Source organism: Caretta caretta, chromosome 6 (assembly GCF_965140235.1).
Source record: "Caretta caretta isolate rCarCar2 chromosome 6, rCarCar1.hap1, whole genome shotgun sequence".
NCBI lineage: Eukaryota > Metazoa > Chordata > Testudines > Cheloniidae > Caretta > Caretta caretta.
This window is the reverse complement of record NC_134211.1, coordinates 99,568,078-99,591,323: the sequence shown is the minus strand read 5'-3', so window position 1 is coordinate 99,591,323 and position 23,246 is coordinate 99,568,078. Positions and strand designations below refer to the sequence as shown.

General features: G+C 41.3%; 1 protein-coding gene across 4 annotated transcripts in view; it reads right to left on the bottom strand.

Annotated features, from left to right (window-relative positions):
• The window catches only part of TDP1 (tyrosyl-DNA phosphodiesterase 1), a 118,626-nt gene that overhangs the window by 65,091 nt on the left and 30,289 nt on the right, over positions 1–23,246 (bottom strand). The window contains exons 13-14 of one of the 4 annotated variants that reach the window (XM_048853974.2): positions 19,148–19,255; positions 1,341–4,539 (exon numbers count right to left, since the gene is read on the bottom strand). In XM_048853974.2, coding sequence (XP_048709931.1) covers positions 4,512–4,539; positions 19,148–19,255 — 136 coding nt within the window. In that variant the 3' untranslated portion in view covers positions 1,341–4,511. Of the gene's footprint in view, positions 1–1,340; positions 4,540–4,569; positions 5,028–19,147; positions 19,256–23,246 lie in introns of those variants that run through there. The other 3 variants (XM_048853972.2, XM_048853973.1, XM_048853971.2) reach the window with 3 other exon arrangements.

The following is a 23,246-nucleotide window of genomic DNA, read 5'->3' as shown; positions in this document are numbered from 1 at the left end:
CCTGCTGCTTGGCTAGGTGAATGGAACCCCAGGTCGGCAACGGGCTGAGCGGGCCGGCGGTGCAAGATCAGCATTTTAAATTTAATTTTAAATGAAGTTTCTTATACATTCTGAAAACCTTGTTTACATACCACAATAGTTTAGTTATATAATATATACACACTTATAGAGAGAGACCGTCTAAAAAACCACTTCTAAAAGTTTGCCGACCCCTGGTGTAGACAGTTCAAATCTACAGCTATATTAACTCAAACAGCAGCAACGACAGATATGAACATCCTCCATTCATCTTTATAGGCTATTAAATGCGAGCACTGAGCAAACCATTTTTCAGGATCAATGCACTCAAAGAGACCATAAGGAAAGGATTATGTCAAATGTTTTAAAACAGACAGAGGCAAATGGACAAAAATCTAGAGCAATGAAACAGATAAATGTCCTGGCTCTGTCATCCACACAAATGTATGTTCTATTCACAGTATAATGTCAAAATAATAATCTAACATTTGAATGAACACAAACAAAAAAAAAAATCACATTTACTATTACTGTAGCGCCTTTGTCTGAAAGTTTATTACTACAGAGTGTATTCAAATAGAAACTGCTAAAACACTGTTAAATTGTTAAAAGCAAGTAGTAAAACTTTGGAAATGACCTTAACGGTCTCCTGGTGGAATGAGGAAAAAAATTACTATGTAATTAATTTATCATAATATATAAAAACAAGGGGGCAAAATTAAAGTTGCATGGGCAACTATAAATCTGGCATTTCCTAACTTTTGGCTGCTGGACTTTGTAACCACAACATTCTGCTACAGTAGTTTGTTGGTATGTAATTTCCTAAGTGCTTTTGTTTGTTTTAGACAGAAACAGGTAAAAAAATAAATTTTTACAGTTGTCATATTAGTCTGGGGTTAGTGCAGCCCAACCTTCCCCATCCCCCAACCTCCAGGAATTAGGGAAGCTTCTACCCCCACTGTTTCATAGCCTCAGATTTTAACACCAGAAGGAACCATTAGATCATCTAGTCTGCCCTTCTGTACATCTCAGGCCACGGAATTACACCCCTCTACTCCTACGTTTAGCCCAATAATTTGTATTTGACTAAAGCATATCTTCCAGAAAGGTACCCCTCTGAAGACCTCAAGAATTGGAGAGCCCTTCACTTCATTACACAATTTCTTGCAATGATTAATTACCTTCATTGTTAAATTCAAATTGGAAATGAGATACAATTTTATCAGCCTTTAACTTCTAGTCATTTGCCTTTCTTTGCCAAATTAACAAGCCCTATAGTACTTAGCACTATTAACACCCATATTTGATGATTCCCCATTGACAACTACTTGAGATCTGTCAGTTAAAAGTTGCTTAATCCATTTAACGTGTGCTTCATTGATACTGTACAACCGTTTTTAATCAGAATGTCATACGAAGTACTAAGAAAAACAAGATCAGTGAGGTAATACATTTTATTGGACCAACTTCCGTTGGTGAGAGAGTAGCTTTCAAGCTACACAAAGCTCTTCTTCAGATCTGGAAAAAGTTACGAAGAGTGGTACAGCTAAATACAAGACCCACCTTGTCTCTCTAATATCCTGGGACCAACATGGCTACAACAACACTGCATGCAGTGCTAAGTCAAACATCTAAGTATATTACACCTATGCAATTAAGTTTATAAAAAAAAACCTTGTAATCTTTTCAGAGAATGAAAGCAGGTTTGTTTGAGGAGATCTATTTTCCATAAAACCGAATTGACTGGCATATTCTCATACTTTCATTCTTTACTGACTCAATCCTGTATCAAGTTTACCATTCTTCTGCCTGGCACTGATGCCAGGTTAACCTTGTTCATCCTGCTTGCCCTTTTTGAATACCGTCACAACACTAGTGCACTTCCAGTCTTCTGGATTTTCCCCGGTACCCCCCAATTTATTAAAAATAAACATTAGTGAGACAGATAACTCCTCAGACACCTTCTAAGATTCTTGGGTGCCAATTATGAGGTCCTGAGTTAGAACTGTTCCTTAGTAGATGATGTTTAACATCCTCCTGTTACTCATGTACTGGAAATTAAATCAACCAACCTCATGTGATAGGAGTAAACCACATATACTTATTTCCATACACAAATCAGAAATTTTATTCAACATTTCTACCTTTTCTGCCTCATTAACAATTTATCCATCTCCATCTAGTAATTAGCCTATACCACCGTTAGTATTTCTTTTGTTCCAGACATGCTTAAACTCCTTATTGACCGTAGTCCTGCCAGACATGACTTCTTCCCTAATGTCTTTAGCTTCCTATTTTTCTATTCTAGTTTATATTGATTGCTCTCTATGCCCCTTTCTCCCCGCCCCTCATTTGTTATAGATTTTTAAAATTATTTCTAATTGTGGCCTTCCTCTCATAACCAGGATAGGCTTTTGCCAAAAGCATTTCTCTTTGTTGAATGTGGAAGCGTGGTTTTTTGACCATCTGAGGACTTCTTAAAGAACACGCAATTTACATTTATTTTTTTCTGTTTAATTATTTTTCCTTCTAATCAATTTCACTCTGTTTTCCTCAGTTTCTCTATATCTGGTTAGTACTGCCTCTGTTCACCTGTACTGAATGTAAGTCAGGTCAAAACAACAGGTGCCTAGGTAAACACCAACTTCCCATTCAGTGATCAATTCCCCCCCCCCCCTTACAATGAGGTTAAAATTAAAGCAAAATGTGTTGTCTTCCCAGAGATGGGATGGTGGTATCCTGGGGTCATGAGCTGGATTTTGGAATGGGGGGAGGGGGAAATGGTTTGGGAGAGAGATGCCCAGCTCTTTGGAATGTTAGTGTTATTTTGGCATGTTGCCAACACTTCCCTGAAGATCGCATGTGAAAAAACAGAAACCACCATTTTAAACTGTTTACAATTCAACAAAAGCTGAATGGAATCTTATGGGACAAGCCAAAGGCACATCTCTCACCCCAGGACTTTTTCCCTGCTGAATCTCAAAGGTCTGCTGAAAAACAGTGGAAACGTTAGAGCTTCTTTCAAAAAAACTGCACGAATCTTTTATAATGGAAAGCATGAGGAAGCATTTATAAATATTGGGGTCATGACCAGCCTTCCCTATAACAGAAGTAACACACACATTTATTGGAACTTAAAGTTAGCAACAAATCATCTCTTTTTTCAGTTTACGTGCACTTCACAGCTCTCTGTATATAGTCAGTTTCATTGTCTCCCCAAGTTGTAGATTTCTATTTTGTTGAAAAAATCCTTTAAGTATCAGCAAGAGAGCAGAAAAGCACTTATAAATAACAAAACAGCCCAAACATACTATTTAAGGGTGAGACGATAAACTGGGACTTGTGGAAATTAAAAACAAAACAAAAAAGCCCCAAGTTGACATTGTCCCTTTAAACTTCACAATAAACTCTACACGGCAATCTTGGAAATTTCAGGCGGCAGGACTGACTTAACTGGCTAGCAGTACTGACACTAACTTAGCTGAATGACTTGCAATTTCATCCTCTGAGGTTAATATGCCAACCAGGAATGGGAAAGGCAGAAAAAAAAAAAAAACGTTCTGGCACTCAGTACCAGCAATTATATAGAACTTTTAATCCATATTTTCACATTAGTTCACGGGTCTAATGCACAGTTGTTTGTAATGTATAATGAGGTAACTTGGCATTTCTGCAGATTATGCCATAACCATAATCTTTGAAATAACTGTCAGGTACTGTAGTTAGATTTATATAAACTTGCTAGTACTGTCTCTGATGACTATTTAATTATGCATTTGCAATGGGTCCAACTCCTTTCTCTCACTCCTACATTCCCATAAAAACACCATGTTTTATCTTGGTAAAAATATTTGCAAGCAGCTGTACTGAAAGACTTTATTGTTTCACTTAATTCTATAGCATTCTTCCTCAACACCCACTTCTGCCGTGACGCATACAAGAAATCAGCCTGTCAAAGATGGCTAGGCAGCATGGCTGAAGGGGGAACACTACTTATATTTATTTATCCTTAAACTATCAAATTGTGTTATCAAGTTTGACCTTTTTGTTACTCTTCCCTAATATTTGTCATATGCACTTGTTGCATCTTTTATCAATCTAGATTTAAGTTCTTCAGGGCAGGGACTGTATGTTCTCATGCATTTGTACTGCACTCAACACAATGGGGCCTTGACTGAGTGCAGTCTTTCCATGCCAATCCTCAATGTCCTTCAATAAATTTCTTCCTAATCCAAGGCAGTTAGGTTGCTATATGCCCCAAAAGGCAGAGGGTTTGTGTTTATACTTTTTTACAGGTTTTTAGGAATTGAATTAAATCCTTTTGATTCACTATGTCAAACCCCAGTGCAAATTTTCCAGTGATTCATTTATCTTCAAACAAGATGCATCAGAAATAAATGGTAGCAGCATTGCCCTACTTATTTGCAGGAGACTAAGGAAAACAAGGTGGATTACAGCCATTAGGGATCAGAGATTTTTGCTTTGCTTTCTGCTCAGCAATTTCTTTTCCTGAAGAGTACTCTGTCAATGAAAAGAACAGAATTTCAAAAAGAGGAAAGTTCCGGTTTTACACAAAGCGTAAAGTGTTATTTTAAACACAATCATTTACAACAAAATAATCTGTTTTGGGAAGCATTTGCAATGCCTTATGGGGGCAAATAAGTAAAGCAGAGGTGACTGGGAACATGGTTTCAATGTCACATGATGCCGTTTTCTTCATCCTATACTTTTTTCTGCTTCCAATAATGTTTGACTTCTTTTCAAAAGCCCCACAAAACCGTGTGTCCATCATCTGTCTGAGAAGCATGAATCCTGCACAACTCTGCATTATTGTGATGAGCGTTGTGAGCATAGCACGCTGATCCTGCAGTATTTGCAGAGCCACCAGAGGAGCCGCAGGGAAGATGAGGATTCCTCGGAGGCTAGCTTGCTGTGGGACATAGAAACAATTCAAGGCTGTTGTTGGCATTCACAGAGCAGCTGCAGATGGTGGAGAGCTGGTTCTGGGCCTGAGAAACAAGCAGTGATTGGTGGGATTGTATTGTTGTGCAGGTATGGGACGACAAGCAGTGGCTGCAGAAGCTTAGCTGTGCAAGGCCACATTCCTGGATGTGTGAGCAGACCTTGCCCTTGCCCTAGCCCTCCTGCACAGCGACACCAAAATGGGAACTACACTGACAGTGGAGGAGTGAGTGATGATCGCTGTAACACCTTGCAACACCAGATTGCTACTGATCAGTTGGGAATCAATTTGGAACTGGGAAATCCGCTGTGATGCAAGTGTGCAGAGCCATTAATTGCATCCTGCTTCAAAGAACTGGGACTCTGGGCAACGTGCAGGCCATAGTGGATGGTTTTGCAGCAATGGGGTTCCCGAAATGCGGTGGGGGTATAGATGCCACACATATCCCTATTTTAGCATCAGACCCACCTTACCACAGAATAGATCAACAGAAAAGGCTACTTTTCTATGGCATTGCAAGTGCTGGTGGATCACTTGTGATGTTTAATAGTCCAAACATGGGATGGTCAGGGAAGGTGCATGATGCATGCAACTTTAAGAACACAGGTGTGTTCAGAAAGCTGTAAGCAGTGACTTTCTTTACAGACCAGAGGTATACCACTGGGGATGTTGAAATGCCAATAGTGATCCAGGGAGACCCAGCCTCTCTCTCACTCCCATGGCTCATGAAGTTGTACACAGGCCACCTCAACAGGAGCAAGGAGTGCTTCAACTACAGGCTCAGCGGGTGCAGAATGACAGTTGAATGTGCCTTTGGCCATTTAGAAGGTCTCTGGCACTATCTACTCACAAGATTAGACCTCAGTGAAAAAAAAATCCCAATTATAGCTGCCTGCTGTGTGCTTCATAAACTGTGAAGTAAAGGGGGAAAAGTTTCTGCTGGGGTGGAGGTGGAAAGGCTGTCTGCTGTTTTTGAGCAGCCAGATACCAGAACTATAAGAAGAGCTCAACAGGGAGCCATGCGGCTCCGGGAGGCTTTGAAAGACCATTTTAAGAGTGAGCCACAGCAATGCTGGCTTTGGTTTTTTGCACTCCAGTCTGAACCTTGTAATGAGTGCTGTGTGTAGTACTAGAACATTGCCAATACACTATTGCTATTATCTAAGAACGATGTCAGCGACAACCAGCATATGTTGTGAATAAAAATGAAGACATATTTATAACTGAATGAAAGTTTATAGATACAGGGAAAAGAACCTACGAAGGGGAAAGAACAGTCATTTTCATTTCACAAATACATACGCTGGCCTGTGAGAGACACGGTTGGTGTATGTGCAACTGTGATTGTCTGTACTGTCCCCCATGATGGAGTGGTAGGGGAAGTGCAGTGGCCCTGGATGCCACATGGAATTGAGGCAGGAAAGTAGGGAGGCCATAGAATGTAGTTCTCTATGGGCTGCAGAGTGAGGAGCAAACAGGAAATGGAATTTCACTGGGGCTTTACAAAGGGAAGAGGTCTGTACCTGGCCGCCAGGCAGTGGAGTTCAAAATGGTGACCAGAGCGGTCACAGTGAGGCATTGTGAGATACATCAACTTTAGTGGCCTCCAGGAGGTAAGTAACGCAGTGTCTGACACTGCGTTGACCTAAGTATGTTGACCTAAATGCTATGCATCTCAGAGAGGTGGAGTTAAGCGAGTGACATCGGCAGAAGCGACATTTTAGTATAGATGCTTACAGAATTAGATTGACCTAAGCTGTTTTATGTTGACCTGACTCTGTAGTGTAGGCATATGAGTCAATGAGAAAAAGGCTTTTCTATGGTATGGTAAAGGCTGTACTGCTATTTCTCTAACCCAAATACATCAATCAAGCTCTTAAGAGTTGTTGCAGCCTTCCTTACAGTCTAATTTTCCATAGACATTAACATAGGAATAAGTTACTAATTAAGATTCATTATTCCATTGTTAAGAGGATTTCTGCTGAATACTTTTACAGGGAAATCCAAATATTACACATTAGCTGAGGATTTGGTCCAACATCAGCAAGTTTCTAATGTAAAAGTTTGTACCAATTTCCACCTATTTCTTTTTAAAAAGGAGTTTAAGCAAATTTAGTGCTCAGGAAAACCTCACTGACAGCACTGAAAAGCTCTCTTCTCACCCCGCTCCGGCCCTGAAAGGGTAAAAGCCACACCCAAATAGGAGACAGCTGGCCCTATAAAAGGGCTGTGAACCATCAGCTGAGTCAGTCTCTCTCTAGCTCTTGAGAGAGAAGGGTACTTGGGACAGAGCAGTGCTGGGGAGCTCTAGCCTGGCAAATCCCCAGGCTGTGGGCCTTGTCAAAGGCCAAAAAGGGTACTGGGGTTTCAAGGGTGCAGCCCGGATTAGGCAGAGGCAGCAGGTCCGACCCCCACCTTTGCCAATGATGAGTGGTTTACAGACTGCAGTCTGCCCCAGTGAGCAGGGGCTGGATGATGACTGGCAGTAGCCACTGAGGCAAGGTGGGTTTAGAGGGTGGGGGTTCCCCTGGGAGGGGAGACCCTGAGCAGGGGGTACTGCAGAGGCAGAACCCCGAGGTAAAGGGCACCGGGGTCCAGGCAGGACACGGGGCCTGAGGCACGTGAGCCACCGGCCTGCAGAGGGCACTCTGGGCTGAAATTGAGCTAATTCCCAGGATAACCCGCAGGAAGCACCGCACTGGTGAGTCTCGCCTCATTACAGTATGGAAAAGAATCTAGAGAGCCAGGTAAAAAGTAAGCAAACAGCAGGAGAGGCAGTGGTGTGTGGTCCTATGAGGAAGCCAAGAGACAGACAGATCATCTTTTGGACAAAGTTCTCACTGAAAAAGCAGACTTGGATTTCTGACTTTTTCCTGTTTGTTTCTACTGTGTTCAGGACTGTCTGTGTGTACATTCTTTTTTAAACAAACAGGATTGCACCAAAGAATGTACCCGAGTCTTATCAATTTTTGCTCCTAACCCAAGCAACCTGTCAAGACACCAAATACTGGCTAACTGCTTGGGCCATAGGGCAACATTATAATTTATTATTTGTATTGTAGTAGTGCCTAGGAGTCCTAATCTTGGACCAGAGTGACATCACTGTAATGATTTATGCTTGACTCACATTCTCAAGATTTTCTTTACAACCATAACAGTTAGCAACATTTATTTTGAATTGAAGCTTATATTCTGAGACAACTCTGTGGTATGGGGTGAATTCCATTGCGCACACTGCAGCACAGAATCACAGAAAGCACAAGGTCCTGATTTGGGGTCTGCAAAGACTAGCTGTGACGAATTCTACAACTATTTGAAGGGATAATACTCCCAAGAGGGAGACAAATTATTTAGCATTGTACACGGGTGTATCACTAGAAATCTTTGGAAGAAATTGCAAATAGGACATTTTAGGCTAAATATCAGGAAAAGCTTCCCAACAATGAGATACTGGACTGTTATAGTTTAGTACTCAACACTGCATTTTTTCTGTCTTGCTAAGAGATTTAAATTCCTCTCTTTAATTTGCCAAGTGCTGCTTTAAGAAAGGATAAAATAGTATTTCAACAGGGGATCTTATTACCTAAAGGGCACATCTCAAGACTGAGAAACACATACCGAACAATTAAAACTAAATTATATCCAGCAACTTTTATTTAGAAAATTATATATATCTAGATTTAGACTTGTAAGACCCTCAGATCTGGCTAATTTAAGTAGCACTATTGAACTCCATTACAGTATTTAATAATGTTCAGATATTGTTCTGCTATATAGTACCCAGAGGCACAGCTGATGCCCACACACAGCTTGCTGAATTTGTCCATAACTGCTTAATTAGGGATTAACAACAAAAATTTTAGTTATAAGCTATGGACGCATCAATTAGAAATAACGGAGGAGGAAAAGGACCTCGGAGTATTGGTTGATCATAGGATGACTATGAGCCGCCAATGTGATGTGGCCGTGAAAAAAGCTAATGCGGTCTTGGGATGCATCAGGAGAGGTATTTCCAGAAGGGATAAGGAGGTTTTAGTACCGTTATACAAGGCACTGGTGAGACCTCACCTGGAATACTGTGTGCAGTTCTGGTCTCCCATGTTTAAGAAGGATGAATTCAAACTGGAACAGGTACAGAGAAGGGCTACTAGGATGATCCGAGGAATGGAAAACTTGTCTTATGAAAGGAGCTTGACTTGTTTAGCCTAACTAAAAGAAGGTTGAGGGGAGATATGATTGCTCTCTATAAATATATCGGAGGGATAAATACCGGAGAGCGAGAGGAATTATTTAAGCTCAGTACTAATGTGGACACAAGAACAAATGGATATAAACTGGCCACCAGGAAATTTAGACTAGAAATTAGACGAAGGTTTCTAACCATCAGAGGAGTGAAGTTTTGGAATAGTCTTCCAAGGGAAGCAGGGGGGGGCAAAAGATCTATCTGGCTTTAAGATTAAACTAGATAAGTTTATGGAGAAGATGGTATGATGGGATAACATGGTTTTGGTAATTAAATATTCATGGTAAATAGGCCCAATGGCCTGTGATGGGATATTAGATGGGGTGGGATCCGAGTTACCCAGGAAAGAATTTTCTGTAGTATCTAGCTGATGAATCTTGCCCATATGCTCAGGGTTTAGCTGATCGCCATATTTGGGGTCGGGAAGGAATTTTCCTCCAGGGCAGATTGGAAGAGGCCCTGAAGGTTTTTCACTTTCCTCGGTAGCATGGGGCATGGGTCACTTGCTGGAGGATTCTCTGCTCCTTGAAGTCTTTAAACTACGATTTGAGGACTTCAATAGCACAGATATAGGGGTGTGAGGTTTTTTGGAGGAGTGGTGGGTGAAATTCTGTGGCCTGTGTTGTGCAGGATGTCAGACTAGATGATCATAATGGTCCCTTCTGACCTAAATATCTATGAATTAAAATTAGATAACAGTGCAGCCATAACTTATTTAATTCCTTACACCCTTTACAAAGGCACTTCAACAGGAGTCTGAACACCTCGGTGGATGATAATGCATCTTTCTCACCCATCTGAAAACTATACTAATGTTTTTGCTCAGCCACATTTCTTTGCTCCACAATATATATCCTGCTGATTGCTAGGCAACCATAACAGTTCTACCACATGCATGCAGTCAGTTGTAAATGATAGTGTTTTGTTAGTTACTAACACACACAGATTTCTCATAACTTACCTTGTTTACCAATCACCAATTAGCAATGTTCAGACAAACACTCTTACATCCCAGCTTCTATTCCTACTTGATCCTGAAATGAAATCTTAGCACTGTACTTTTTAAAAAAAAATTTTGCACTAATGTTGTGTTTCCTATCTGAGGATCTCAAAGCACTTGATATGTATTGATTAAGCCTCACAACACCGTTCTGTGGAAGTATACCTAGCATTCAGATGGAGAAACTGCACAGATGTTAAGTGTACAGAGGTTAAGTGATTTGCCCGAAGTCACAGAGCAAGTCGGTGAAAGAGCCAGGATTACATCTCAGGTGTCCTTATAGGCGACAAACTCAATTTCATTTGCCACATGATAGCGTGGGTTATAGATCCATTAATGAAGCAAACTCAAATAGGAAGAAGCCCTTATTGAACAACAGCATCATCATCTAGCTCTTATACAATGCTTTTCATCTATAGAACTCAAACTGCTTTACAGAAGAGGTCAGTACTATATCATTCTCTCCATTTTACAGATGGAGAACCTGAAGCACAGAGAGATATAGACACTCAAATCCATGATAAAGCCCTCCTAGGGCTACAATCATTCAAAGCTATGTTTAATGGGTTTTAAACGGTACCTAATTATGGACCGGACAGCCAGCAGAGTAAGTTCTATTTATTGATTTCTCCTATTGCTTTCATGGACCCCAAAAGTCACTTCATCCAAATATTCATTTTTTAAACATGTCTGGTCCTGGATGGAGGACTAGTCATGCAATAGCAGACCAACCCTGTCAGATAAAAACATCCAAAGATACAGTAACTAAGTTACTGTGCTGGTTGGGTCTGCATTTGGGGCACATCAACCAACATCAACAGACAGCCCCTAGAGGATGTGGATTCCTGCCTGGGGAAAGAAAGTGTTTTGGAGTTTACAGCATGAGAGGAATTGCTTCTGTACCCTCTTCCAGTAATATATACATGTTCTGTTTACTGAGCTCCTAGGTCTCGACCTCTTTGTGCTGATCCACCAAAAAGGCGATGAGGTCATGCAACACTACAATGCTATGTTGATAGCCATAGCCTTGAGTCAGAAAGGGATAAATAGTGCCACTGCTGTAGTAAGATGAGGCCCTGAAACATAAATCCTTGTATCAGAGGCCTGGTACTAAGGCCTGAACCAAAGTAATGGTCAAGGCTTTGTTAACATAAAGCAAAGTTAAGCTGCGAGCAAGAGACAGGCCCTGTCCAGAGTCTGGCAAGGAAAGGGCTGATGTTGCAAACACACACATACCTAAAAGGTACTGGACACTAAAGATATAAATATGTGCCAGGATGGTACCAAGAACACTCTGATACTAGTACATTCCACACAGATAACAAGGAACATGCTGACCCATCCCAAAGACAGGGTCAAAAGGATATGTTGGATAGAGTTGTTTTGTTCAAACCAATATGTACCAGCTGAGAGGCGGCACCCTAACACGTAGCGGGGTTGTACCTCGATACATCAGTAGTGATGTGTAACTTGTTCGTACCTGCGTATAAGAATGCACCCCTGAGGAATTGGCTTTGTCTGGCCTAGGGGGCAGTGGTAAATCCCGCCACTGACTGAGCCGGTCCATTGATAGGGAGCATATATGTACTAGCAGAACTGTAGACATCTGATCCGCGGAGCTAGAGACTGTGTTTCGTTTGGAGTCTGTGGTCATTGAGCGGTTTGCTCAAGATCTGATGTGCCAGCTATCTGCGCAGAGCTGGGACAGCACACAGGGAGAACACACGTAGCCGACTGTTAACAACATTGGATAGAGCAGAGCACCATACACAGGTGACACCTGACAACTGCCATACTCTTGGTTATCTTTTGAGATACCCTGAGGAGCAATAGAAAAGGTGGGAGGACATATAGCAGGTACCTTGCCTATATTTGCAAGATGCCATTCACTATTTTACATGTGAGGTCCTGCCACATGAGCCACAGGGCACTTTACACTCCTGAGGGAATTCTGTGCCATGCAGAAATCAATGTGTGTGCAGAATTTCCCTTTTCCCTCCCACAGAAATGGGCTCCAGAGATGTTGGCCACCACTAGGGGCTGCTGGACCTGGCAGAGCCCAGCTTGCAAATAGAAAACAAGGCCGGGGGGAGGGGGAGGAGGAAACTGGAAGGCTCCCAGCAGCTGGAGTTCCCAGCACTCCCTAAAGCAAAGAGGTGGTAGTGAGCAGAAAACTCCATGCAAGCCCGGGACTCAGCACTGGGCTGTTTCTCCCTGGCCTCTGGGAGGTAAGGGGTGCGGGTGTCTGGGCTGGGGAGGGTGGGGGGCAGGGAGAGAGAGTCTAACTGCACATAGGGCTGGTTGGGAGACCTGCAGATAGCTCTGAAGCAACAGAGGCCTGATACTGGCGCCGCAAGTGTTCTAGTTATCACTTGCGACAAGGAGTTTTCTTCTGTAGTATTTCACAGACTGCTTCAATTTTCCACATGACCTCTATTCCTTTCTATAAAAAGAAAAAAGGAGTACTAGTGGCACCTTAGAGGCTAACCAATTTATTTATTAGTCTCTAAGGTGCCACAAGTACTCCTTTTCTTTTTGCGAATACAGACTAACATGGCTGCTACTCTGAATCCTTTCTATAGCGTCTGACAGGAGTCAGGATGCAAGACAACTTTTTTGATGACTGAACAGTCTTAGCTTTCCATTAATCACTAAAATAGCTGGGAATTGATTTGTACGAGCATCTGATCTCAGAGACCAAAGCCCCATATACTTGCATGAAACCAATCTGAATCCCGTTCCCTTTAACCCCTTCCTTTCCACGGACAAGACCTTAGGTCTTGTGATTTTTAGGTTGAGAGGAACCACACATGTAGTACAGGTCACTCATGTTAGCAATGCTTGTGAAATCATGTGCAGGCACGTCAAGTGTCAGATGACAGTTCATAAATTATTTTTGTTGCCCTGATACCTCCTGAGTTTTTAGGTCCAAAGGAGGGGGCCGAAATGATGCCTGCTGGGACTTGGATGCCTGTGAGGAGGCCACTCTTTCAGATAAAAAGTTTCCCCTGTTTAGAAATGCTGATTCCCTGACCACAAGGGAAAATATCTCTATTAAAGATAAATGTGGCTATCAGATTAAATTCTGAATGGTGCACACTGAGGAACCATCTGGCCTTATAAAACAGAGGCCAGGGTCTTTTCTGCATTCCTCTCCCATGCTGTACTCTATGAAGGTGAGCAAGGGAACCAGGCACTAATTTTCTTATTCATTTACTTCCCCTTTTGGAGTTTGTCCCCACAACCCCGCTTCAGAGGGAGGAGTAAAATTGGACTCAGAGACTGCTGCAAATATACTTCAAGTGGCAATCTTCAAAGTGCCTGGGCTTATTTGTCTTCTCTTCCCCAGGTGGGTCCCTTCTGGGTCTCCAGGATGAGCTCGATCCCCTTTTCATTGTATAAGATCTATGTGTGCCACCATAGGGACCCCAGTAGGGATGAGGAAGAGGGAGGCTGCTGTGAAATGGACCATAGGCCTCAGTCTAGCCCTGGCAACGTTCATGCTGTGTCCGGTACCTTCCATCCACAACCCGAGGGGAAGGGAAGGAGATGGCTCAGTTCTGTGATCAGAGATGTGGCTGCTGGGGCAGGCTATAGGGACTCGGGCATTATCTTCCATTTGGTACACTGCCCTTCTGGCATCACTCCCCTCATGGTATAGAGTGAAAGTGAGCTGTCTTCCCTAGAGCCAGCTCTTTTCCAATCCTGTCTGCTTCCTTCCTGCTCTCAAGGTGCGCTTGTCCTGACTGGACTGCAAGGAAAACTCTGTTCTGCCCACAGAGCCAGCCAAGCTCCCCAACAAAACATTTGATGGGGAAGAAGTTGAGCCTACACTGCAGATGGGAGGTGTAATTTCCAGCTTGGGCAGAAAACACATGCCAGTGCTACACTAGCCCATGCACTAAAAATAATAGTGTGGCTGTGGAGGCTTGGCTTAGCTACTTGAGTACAGTCACACCCAATCTGCTGGGTACCTGCCTGCACCACCAGGGCCACATTGCTCTGCTTGAGCTAGAAAGCTAAAAGTAGCAATCATGTGTACATCTACCTGAGCTGGGAAAGACTCCTCCCAGCTGCGGTGCAGATGTACCCATGAACCCTTCCTTTTGCCTCTGACTTTTCTCAGCCTCGTTTGCTCCTTGAAAATTGCAGGGATAACTGCTGCAAATGCCTCCAAAGAGGAAGTGGAGCTGAAGAGACAATCTCTCCAGAAACCAACTGCAATTCTGGGGCATGGCTGGGAATTAGCCCTGGTCTACACCAGGGTGGGGTGAGGGGGGGCGTGGTGGTGTCATCGATGTAAGGTATGCAACTTCAGCTACAAGAATAGCATAGCTGAAGTCGATGTACCTAGATCGACTTACCACGGCACCTTCACGGCGGTGAGTCTACTGCTGCCGCTCCCCTGTCGACTCCACTTGCGCCTCTCATGGTGCTGGAGTTCCAGAGTCAGCAGGAGAGCGCTTGGGGATCGATTTATCGCGTCTAGATGAGACGCAATAAATCTACCCCCAATATATCGATCGCTACCTGCCGATCCGGAGGGTAGTATAGACCTACCCTTAGACATTGAGCTAAACTGTTAATCTAAAACATTGAAATAAATCCTCATTCTAGTTGTACACATCACAAAGATAAACAACTGAATAAGATTAGCTGCCTCCAGAGATGTCCAGGATTAGAACAGGAGGTGGGGTGTACGTCAGGACTGAATTGTAACGGCAGAGCTGTGTGGGAATTTTACACAGCCATGGATTGCACTACGAGAGGTTCAAACTAATGCCATTATTCAGAAGTACCCACAAATTTAGAAAAAAATAGAGCAATCAACAGTCAAACCAGAGTCTAGATCTAGCTACAGATTTGACAGGACTGAAAGAGAATGCAAAGTCACTCCTAGGTTCTATACCACATTAATAAGTATTTACACAGCAATAATCCATTTGAGATTCATAAAACTAAGGGACTTTCTATATTGCTGTACAATATGTAACATTCCATTTTCAGCTGGAGAGAAACAAAAAACCAATACAATTAAAGTACTCAATTAAAATGAGATTCATTCAAAGGGCAGGGTTTCTCTACGGAATTTTTCACTGCCCAGTGATGCAGTAGCTATGGCAACTATGCAACACAAAGCCTCCGAAAACATACTGTAGTGGGAGTCAGAGACTAGATAAGTTTTTTGCATAAACTATTGCATATGGAGTGGTGAATTCATGCAATTCCTTTAATGAAAGATGAATGAATAAATAAAGAACTCAGAATATTTTCTTATCATAGAGCTGAACTATCATTACTTCTCAACACAAATCACTGAAATTTTTAAAAAAGGCAGTTAGAGACTCCAAGAGTTTAATAGCCTCCCTTTATCTGTGAATGAGATGGCTGACTTTTCACGGTCATCAGGCAGAAAATAATAAACTCTCAGAGTAGAAGTTACATGAGCTCATGGCTTAAACAGCCATTTGCCATTTTAAGATTAAGAGTTCTTCAGCAAGTGTTCTTGCATAAATCAGATGCAAGTTGTTGGTGCAGAAATGAGAAGAAACCTGTTAGGGCTATCTAGTCCATCTCTCTGCTAGTGCAGGATTGTTCCCAACAGTGCATTTTGTAGTTCTTTGGCCAGTTTGCTTTTGAAGTCCAAAACGTTGCAGCTTTCATCACTTCCATTGAGAGAGCTTAACAGACATCTCACCATCCAAGGAAGAAAAATAAACCCCCAAAGCCCACCCTGGATCAACATTAAGAAGGGTTTCTAGCAACTCTGACTATAGATCATGAAAGAATTAAATACAATGAACTAGAAAATTTGAGCTCTGCTCCTAATTCATGTGACTTTGGACAAGTCATTTAGCATCTGTTTTCCCATCTGTAAACTGGAGATAATACTCACCTTCAGGGGTGTTGTGAAGTTTAATGTTTGTAAATTGTAAATAGGAGATGCTACAGAAGAACAAAGTATTATTATTAGGTCTGGGATTTTTGACAACTTCAGCATATGCTCATATACCACCAATTGCTTTCCTAGATAAGTCAAAAATTTGTTCTGAGCAGCAGGGCAGCCTATTTTTATGTTAACAGAAATTATTTACTTGTGATAAGGGTCATCTGTTCAAGAAGATAGAAGTAATTGAAACAAACTGGAAAGACAAAAGCTTGGGTGGGAGACTTCCATGCAATTCATCAGGTGAACTACGTACACAAGGGAAAAAAAATAGACTCTCAGCTCTAGCCACCACAAAAAAAGCAAGTGCTGACTTCAGAATGTCCCTGGGTGATGATACCTAGTGCACAGACCGTTGCACTTAACATTTGCAAAACCTTGTACAAACATTACAACAGGATGCTTCTGTTCAGGCAAGAAATTCAGCACAAAATTCTGCCTCTCCTCCCACTGAGTTAAATAAGTTACTGTATTTCTTTTCACATTTTCCACTGACAATACTTTGGATATTGGTCATTCTATGGATCAAAGCCTTGGTGAAATGAAGGCCCATAACATGCATGATATAAAGCTAACTCACAGCTGCTTCTCATTCTGATCATTAAAATAATAATACATAGCTCTTAATAGTCTTCTTGTTACATTGTTCACCTCACCCCTCCCTCATCTGTTTACTGCCTCCACCTGTTATCTTAGATTCCAAGTTCTTTAGGGCAGGGATAATCTTCTTGTTATATGTTTATACAGTGCCTAGCACAATGGGTCTCCAACCTGGATTGGGACCTCTATATGCTACCACAATACAAATGATATTTAACATCAGAGGAGCCCTGCATCATTATTTAGCATGTTAGTCTGTCAAACCAGACCACCTGTCTCATGGAGAGGAGAAGCTGGGCTTTTACAGAAGAGGGTGAAAAGAGACACTAGCTCCTCTGCGCATCCTAGTCACCTAGCCATTTTTACCAGTCTGGATAGAGGCAGAAAAATACAGCTGCAGCAGAATTGTTTCTATACAGATTAAAATTTACCTATGAGAGGCATCAGTGGCTCTTTAAGTGGCCCACCTTGATTATCATGCACATTGTAGGGAGAGTGGTCACTTTTGATAAGCTATTACCAGCAGGAGAGTGAGTTTGTGTGTGTGGTTTTTGGAGGGGGGTGAGGGAGTGAGAGAACCTGGATTTGTGCTGGAAATGACCCACCTTGATTATCATACACATTGTGAAGAGAGTGGTCACTTTGGATAAGCTATTACCAGCAGGACAGTGGGGTGGGAGGAGGTATTGTTTCATGGTCTCTGTGTGTATATAATGTCTACTGCAGTTTCCACGGTATGCATCCGATGAAGTGAGCTGTAGCTCACGAAAGCTCATGCTCAAATAAATTGGTTAGTCTCTAAGGTGCCACAAGTACTCCTTTTCTTTTTGCAAAGACAGACTAACACGGCTGTTACTCTGAAATCTTTAAGGCAAGTGATTTTTCATTTAATTAAATGGTAACACAACAAAAATGAGTTGTTGACATTTAAATTTCCAAAAATGTGTGATTGTACGATGCCTACCACAATGGAGTATCACTCTTGGTTGGCCCTTTGGCACTATTGTAATAAGCATGAATAATAATAAATATGTTTATAGGAAAGTATCATGGATGTACACCATAGCAATGAATTTATTCTATTAACTTGTATATAGGCCTACAAATTGTTCAAGGGATTGTTTCAAACATTTCTAGCATCCCTTCTAGACATCTTTTTTTACATGGTACTTTGATTTAATATATTTTTTGTGACAAAATGTGTTTGCATAGTCAGTCTTAAATATTTCAAAGCATCTCTTATGCACTTAAGTTGTCACAAGGTGCAATTTACTGATTTTTAGTACTTAAACACTTAATTTCTTACAAAGTACTTTTTTTTTTTTTTTTTTTTTTTTTAAGTGAGTGGTGATTCATTCATTCATTTCTGCTCTTTGGGCCTGATCCTGTTTCTACCCAATAGCAACAACAACACTCTTACTGAACTCAGTGAGAACAGATTTATGAGAGATTACGAAAAGTCTTCCATAAATGCACAGAAGAAACCTTAAATGGATCAAAACAAGGTGGACTCTATCTACAACTTTTCATATTATTGCTTTTCTAAATACCAAAAAGATTATAAAGATAGTTGACCTGGCCCTAAGAAAAATGAAATCTCCATACATTAAAGATTAGCTTTAATTATAGATATATGGATTCCAAGGCCAGAAGGGACAATTATAATCATCTAGTCTGACTTCCTATATAATACAGGCCACAGAACTTCCCACATCAAATGCCTAGAACCTATCTTGATTTAAAAATTGCCAGTGCTGGAGAATCTGCCATGACTCTTGGTAAATTGGTCCAACGGTTAATTACTCTTGCTGTTTAAAATGTACATCTTATTTCTAGTCTGAATTTGTCTAGCTTTGACTTCCAGTCACTGGATCATGTCATACCTTTCTCTGCTAGATGGAAGAGCCCATTATTAAATATTTGTTCCCCATGTAGGCACTTATAGTAATCAAGTCACCCCTTAATCTTCTCTTTGTTAAGCTAAATAGACTGAGTTCTTTGAGTCCACCACTGTGAGGCATGTTTTCTAATCCTTTAATCATTCTTGATGGTTTTCTCTGAACCCTCTCCAATTTATCAACATCCTTCTTGAACTGTGGACACCAGAATGGGACACAGTATTCCTGAAGCCTGCCAAATACAGAGGTAAAATAACTTCCCTACTCCTACTGGAGATTCCTCTGTATATGAGCCCAAGGACTGCATAAGCCCTTTTGGCCACAGGGTCACACTGGGAGGTCACATTCAACTGATTATCTACCACAACCCCCAAATCTTTTTCCACAGTTATTGCTTCCCAAGACAGAGAGTCCTCCATCATGTAAATATGGTCTGCAGCCTTTGTTCGCAGGAATTAGGAATGTATAGTTCATTTACCTTGTAACTAAAAACCACGCAATCTTCTGGAAGTCAGGAGATGGCCTCATGTAAGTCTTAATGTGAGGCATAGCATGGCTGCGGCCTGAGGTTTCTGCTGACCATTTGCTGCAAAACAAAAACAAAAAAAAAGGAATTTACTTCAAATAAGCAGCTTTAGTTTTGTAGCTCCCAAAGTCACCGTACCATATAACAAGTAAGTAATTCCGTACGTACATTGGGCACGTGGCTGCAGCAGTCCAAGTTTGATATATATTCTTACTTACCTTGCTATACTTAACATTCATGTTACTGAAAACAAATAATATGAAATCTCTTTCAATTACGCATCTAGATATTGCTTAAGGCCCATCGCACACCACAGTTGGAAGTCAGGCCATATTTACATATTACAAAGGATATATATTTATATAAACAAATTTCTTGTGTGCCCCAGGATGCCTTGAGGAAACATTCCATTCTTCCATCCTAGTTATCCACCACCAAACACTTTAAGAACAGATTCCAAACTTCCAGCCAAGTAGAAGAGGATAGTGTGCTCTTTGGAACTAGTAAATGACTTATTCAATCAGGAGTTCATTAACAGTACTGTTCATTTCTTTGGCATGTTCCAAGATTATCACAAAGCACATTACAAAACGTTAGTGAATTATGTCTCCACAATCCTGTTAAGTAGGGCAAACATTATCTCCATTTTAATCAGTGGTGAAATGAAGGCAGAATGAGATTAAGTAATTCTCCCAAAGTTACCCAAGGTGTTTATGGTAGAGTCAGGAATGAAACCCAGATCTCCTGACTTCTGTTCCTCTGCCATAATCTAAAAGACCATCCTTCCTGTTGTCCACTGAGCTAATATTTAACCTTTTGAGTGATCACTTATGTCCACTTTCCTTCTGCCTTTCAACATACAAACTAATTACTGTATTTTAACAAGAGGAACATCAATTATCTTCCATTTAAGCACCAGAATCATCTAACTACAGTAAATCTATTTAACAGTCCAAGAGACTGGATACATAGTGGCTTTTCTCCAAACTTAAATAACTAGAGCTATCAAAATTGGAAATGTATTGTTATGACTAAGAATTTCCTTTGATAGGGCCACACAGATTTGGGGAGGGGGGGGAAGAGGGGGTAGACAGGAAGGAAGAGGAAGGAGAAAAGTCAAATTCCCCACTCAGTTTTTTTTTTTAATACTTATTTTTCAAGTCACATTAAAAAAAAAGTCACTGGAGAGTACAGTAACATGGAAAGGGAGATTGGAAAGAGGAGTTTAAAAAAGGATGCTGTCAATCTAAACATATTACATAACATATGTGACAGGGTCGGGCCGGATGGCTATAGGAGAGTAACAGAAGGCAGATATATCAGCCCCAGGCTAAGTAGGTCTCTTTTCCCTGGGTAAGGTAACAGGGAACCTTCCAGAACAATCAGGAACCTTCTGGAGACAATTAAGACAGACAGGCTGATTAGAACACCTGCAGCCAATCAGGAAGCTGCTAGAATCAATTAAGGCAGGCTAATCAGGGCACCTGGGTTTAAAAAGGAGCTCACTTCAGTTTGTGGTGTGCATGTGTGAGGAGCTGGGAGCAAGAGGCACCAGGAGCTGAGAGTAAGAACGCATACTGTTGGAGGACTGAGGAGTACAAGCATTATCAGACACCAGGAGGAAGGTCCTATGGTGAGGATAAAGAAGGTGTTGGGAGGAGGCCATGGGGAAGTAGCCGTCGCACAGCTGTTCCAGGAGGCACTCTAGACAGCTGCATTCCACAGGGCCCTGGGCTGGAACCCAGAGTAGAGGGCAGGCCCGGGTTCCCCCCAAACCTCCCAACTCCTGGTCAGACACAGGAGGAGTTGACCTGGACTGTGGGTTCACGAAAACGGCAAAACTAAGGGCTGCCGTGAAGCTCCAAGGTAAGCAAATCCGCCAATAAGCGCAAGACCCACCAAGGTAGGAGGAACTTTGTCACACAAGGGAGAAAAGCATTTTTAAAAATTGGATAACAGAACTGTAAAACCAAAGAAATTGGCAAGAGACTCTGGGCAGATGCAGTATCTGTGTAACTCATGTTTGAAACGGACTAGATTTCAAGTTGACAGTGTGATTTTTTGGCATTTTTTAAATGTAAGCCCCAGTGTTGGTTTAATTCTAAACCTGACTACAGATGATGCGGGGGGAAATCATTCTTTGGCAGCAAGGTTAAAAAGGAAGAAAAGACAGAGCACATTTCAATATAACAACAACTTGAGGGTTACTTTGTTAAATATCTTCGGTGATATAAACACATCTGCATCAGAATTTAGTTAGCCCTGAATATGGTTCAAGGCTGATCTTGTGCCACCGTAACAACCTCAGACCTGTTCGATGTGCTAAGGGTTAAATAAGGAAAGTTGAAAGGGACTAGCTTTGAGAGATTATAATAATATAAAACCACAGCTTGAAGTAATTATTTTGTTGAAAGTTAAAAAAAATTGTGTTAAGGTGTGAACTGAAGGCTGAGGCATGCATGGCATGGGGAGGAAGAAACTTTGTGTGAACTGGTAATTTAAGTGAGTAGCAGTTTAATTTCAAACTGGAAACCTATTCCTCCTGTCACTTTTGCCAATACTTTATCGCAGTTTCCTTTTATCTTGATTTTACAACATTTAACAGCCCATTGCTCATTAATTATATTATGACCCCACCTCTGTAGGGGAACACTTGTTTCATTTGGCAGTCTGCTATTCACACAGTCTTTAAAGTACATGTGTCTCAATTATATACAGCATCAACAAAGTATAAATTAAACAGCTATTTTAGCAGCCTGCCAAAATCATCACTGCTGCATTAAAATGGGGTAGACTTCCTCACCACCACAACCCCAGGCATTCTTTAAAATTTCAATCAATACACAGCTCCTTCAAAACAACCCTAGAACAGAAGACATACTTACTTCCTACACTAACCAGCTATTCCATCTTAGTACCATTCAAGAATGATTTCTTACAATATATTCTGGAGTGTCCAGTCCAGTCTTACATGACTGGAGAATTGGGGCTTCCACCACATCTCCTGGGAGACTATTACTCAAACAGACTTTAGCCTCTCCCCCCCCCCCCCCTTTGCTCAGTTTCATTTCACTGCTTTTAGACACACTCCTGCACTGTTCTAAATAGTTCTTCCTCCTACTTAATGCTTACAATCTTTTTTCAGAAGAATTGTAGACTGTTAGAAGTCTTTTGAGATTCACCCGCTTTTTTCTATGCCTGCAGATTTTAATAGCATATCCATTTGCTCCATACTCACTAGGGGTGAGATTTTAAATGACTAAGGAGTACAAGTTGAAAGTCAACTGGACTTGTGCTCCTAATTTACTTAGGCACTTTTGAAGAATTGCATCCTTTATTTTTTCCCTTCCCAAAAACTGTTTACCTGAAATCTATATCCTCATTGTATGCATTTTGTGATCTCATTCTCTATTATTCTAAAGTCAAGTAGCTCCTGGTTTCCAGATTCCTAAACAGTAAGCAGATAATGGTTCTTTTTCTCCAGTTGGAGTCACTACTTTCTGATTTATGAAGCTGCCTTCTACACAAAACTTAGGAACCAATCTGATGATGCGTCTGGTTATTTCCCCACCCACCACCTACCCAGCTATCCTCCATAAGTACTGCATACTGCAATACAAGGTGACTAAAAAGAGTAGGCCTTATTTTTTTATTTTGGCTTTTCTCCTATCCTGGTGGACAAGGTGCCACTGTCCACTTTTGTTTTTCATTCCTTGTACCCTTCCATAAAGTATTTCTCCACCACCTCCACTGCTGTATAGGCGCTATAAATCCTTGCGATACGTAGGATGACAGCATCACCCTTTTACCTTTTCTTCCCATCTCTACTGACATTCTATGTATTGTATGAGTATCATCCCATCATTTTACTGTTTTGCCCACTAGATTCTAATCTCCATAGTTTCTAGATTCTAGTAGATGTTTATTTTTCACGTTAATTCCATTATATACAGATTTTGTAGTACATCAGCATATGTCTTATGTCAGCTTTTATTTCAGAATTCCGTCTTCAGCCTTGATTTGTATGTTAGAAATAAATGCTAGCTCACTT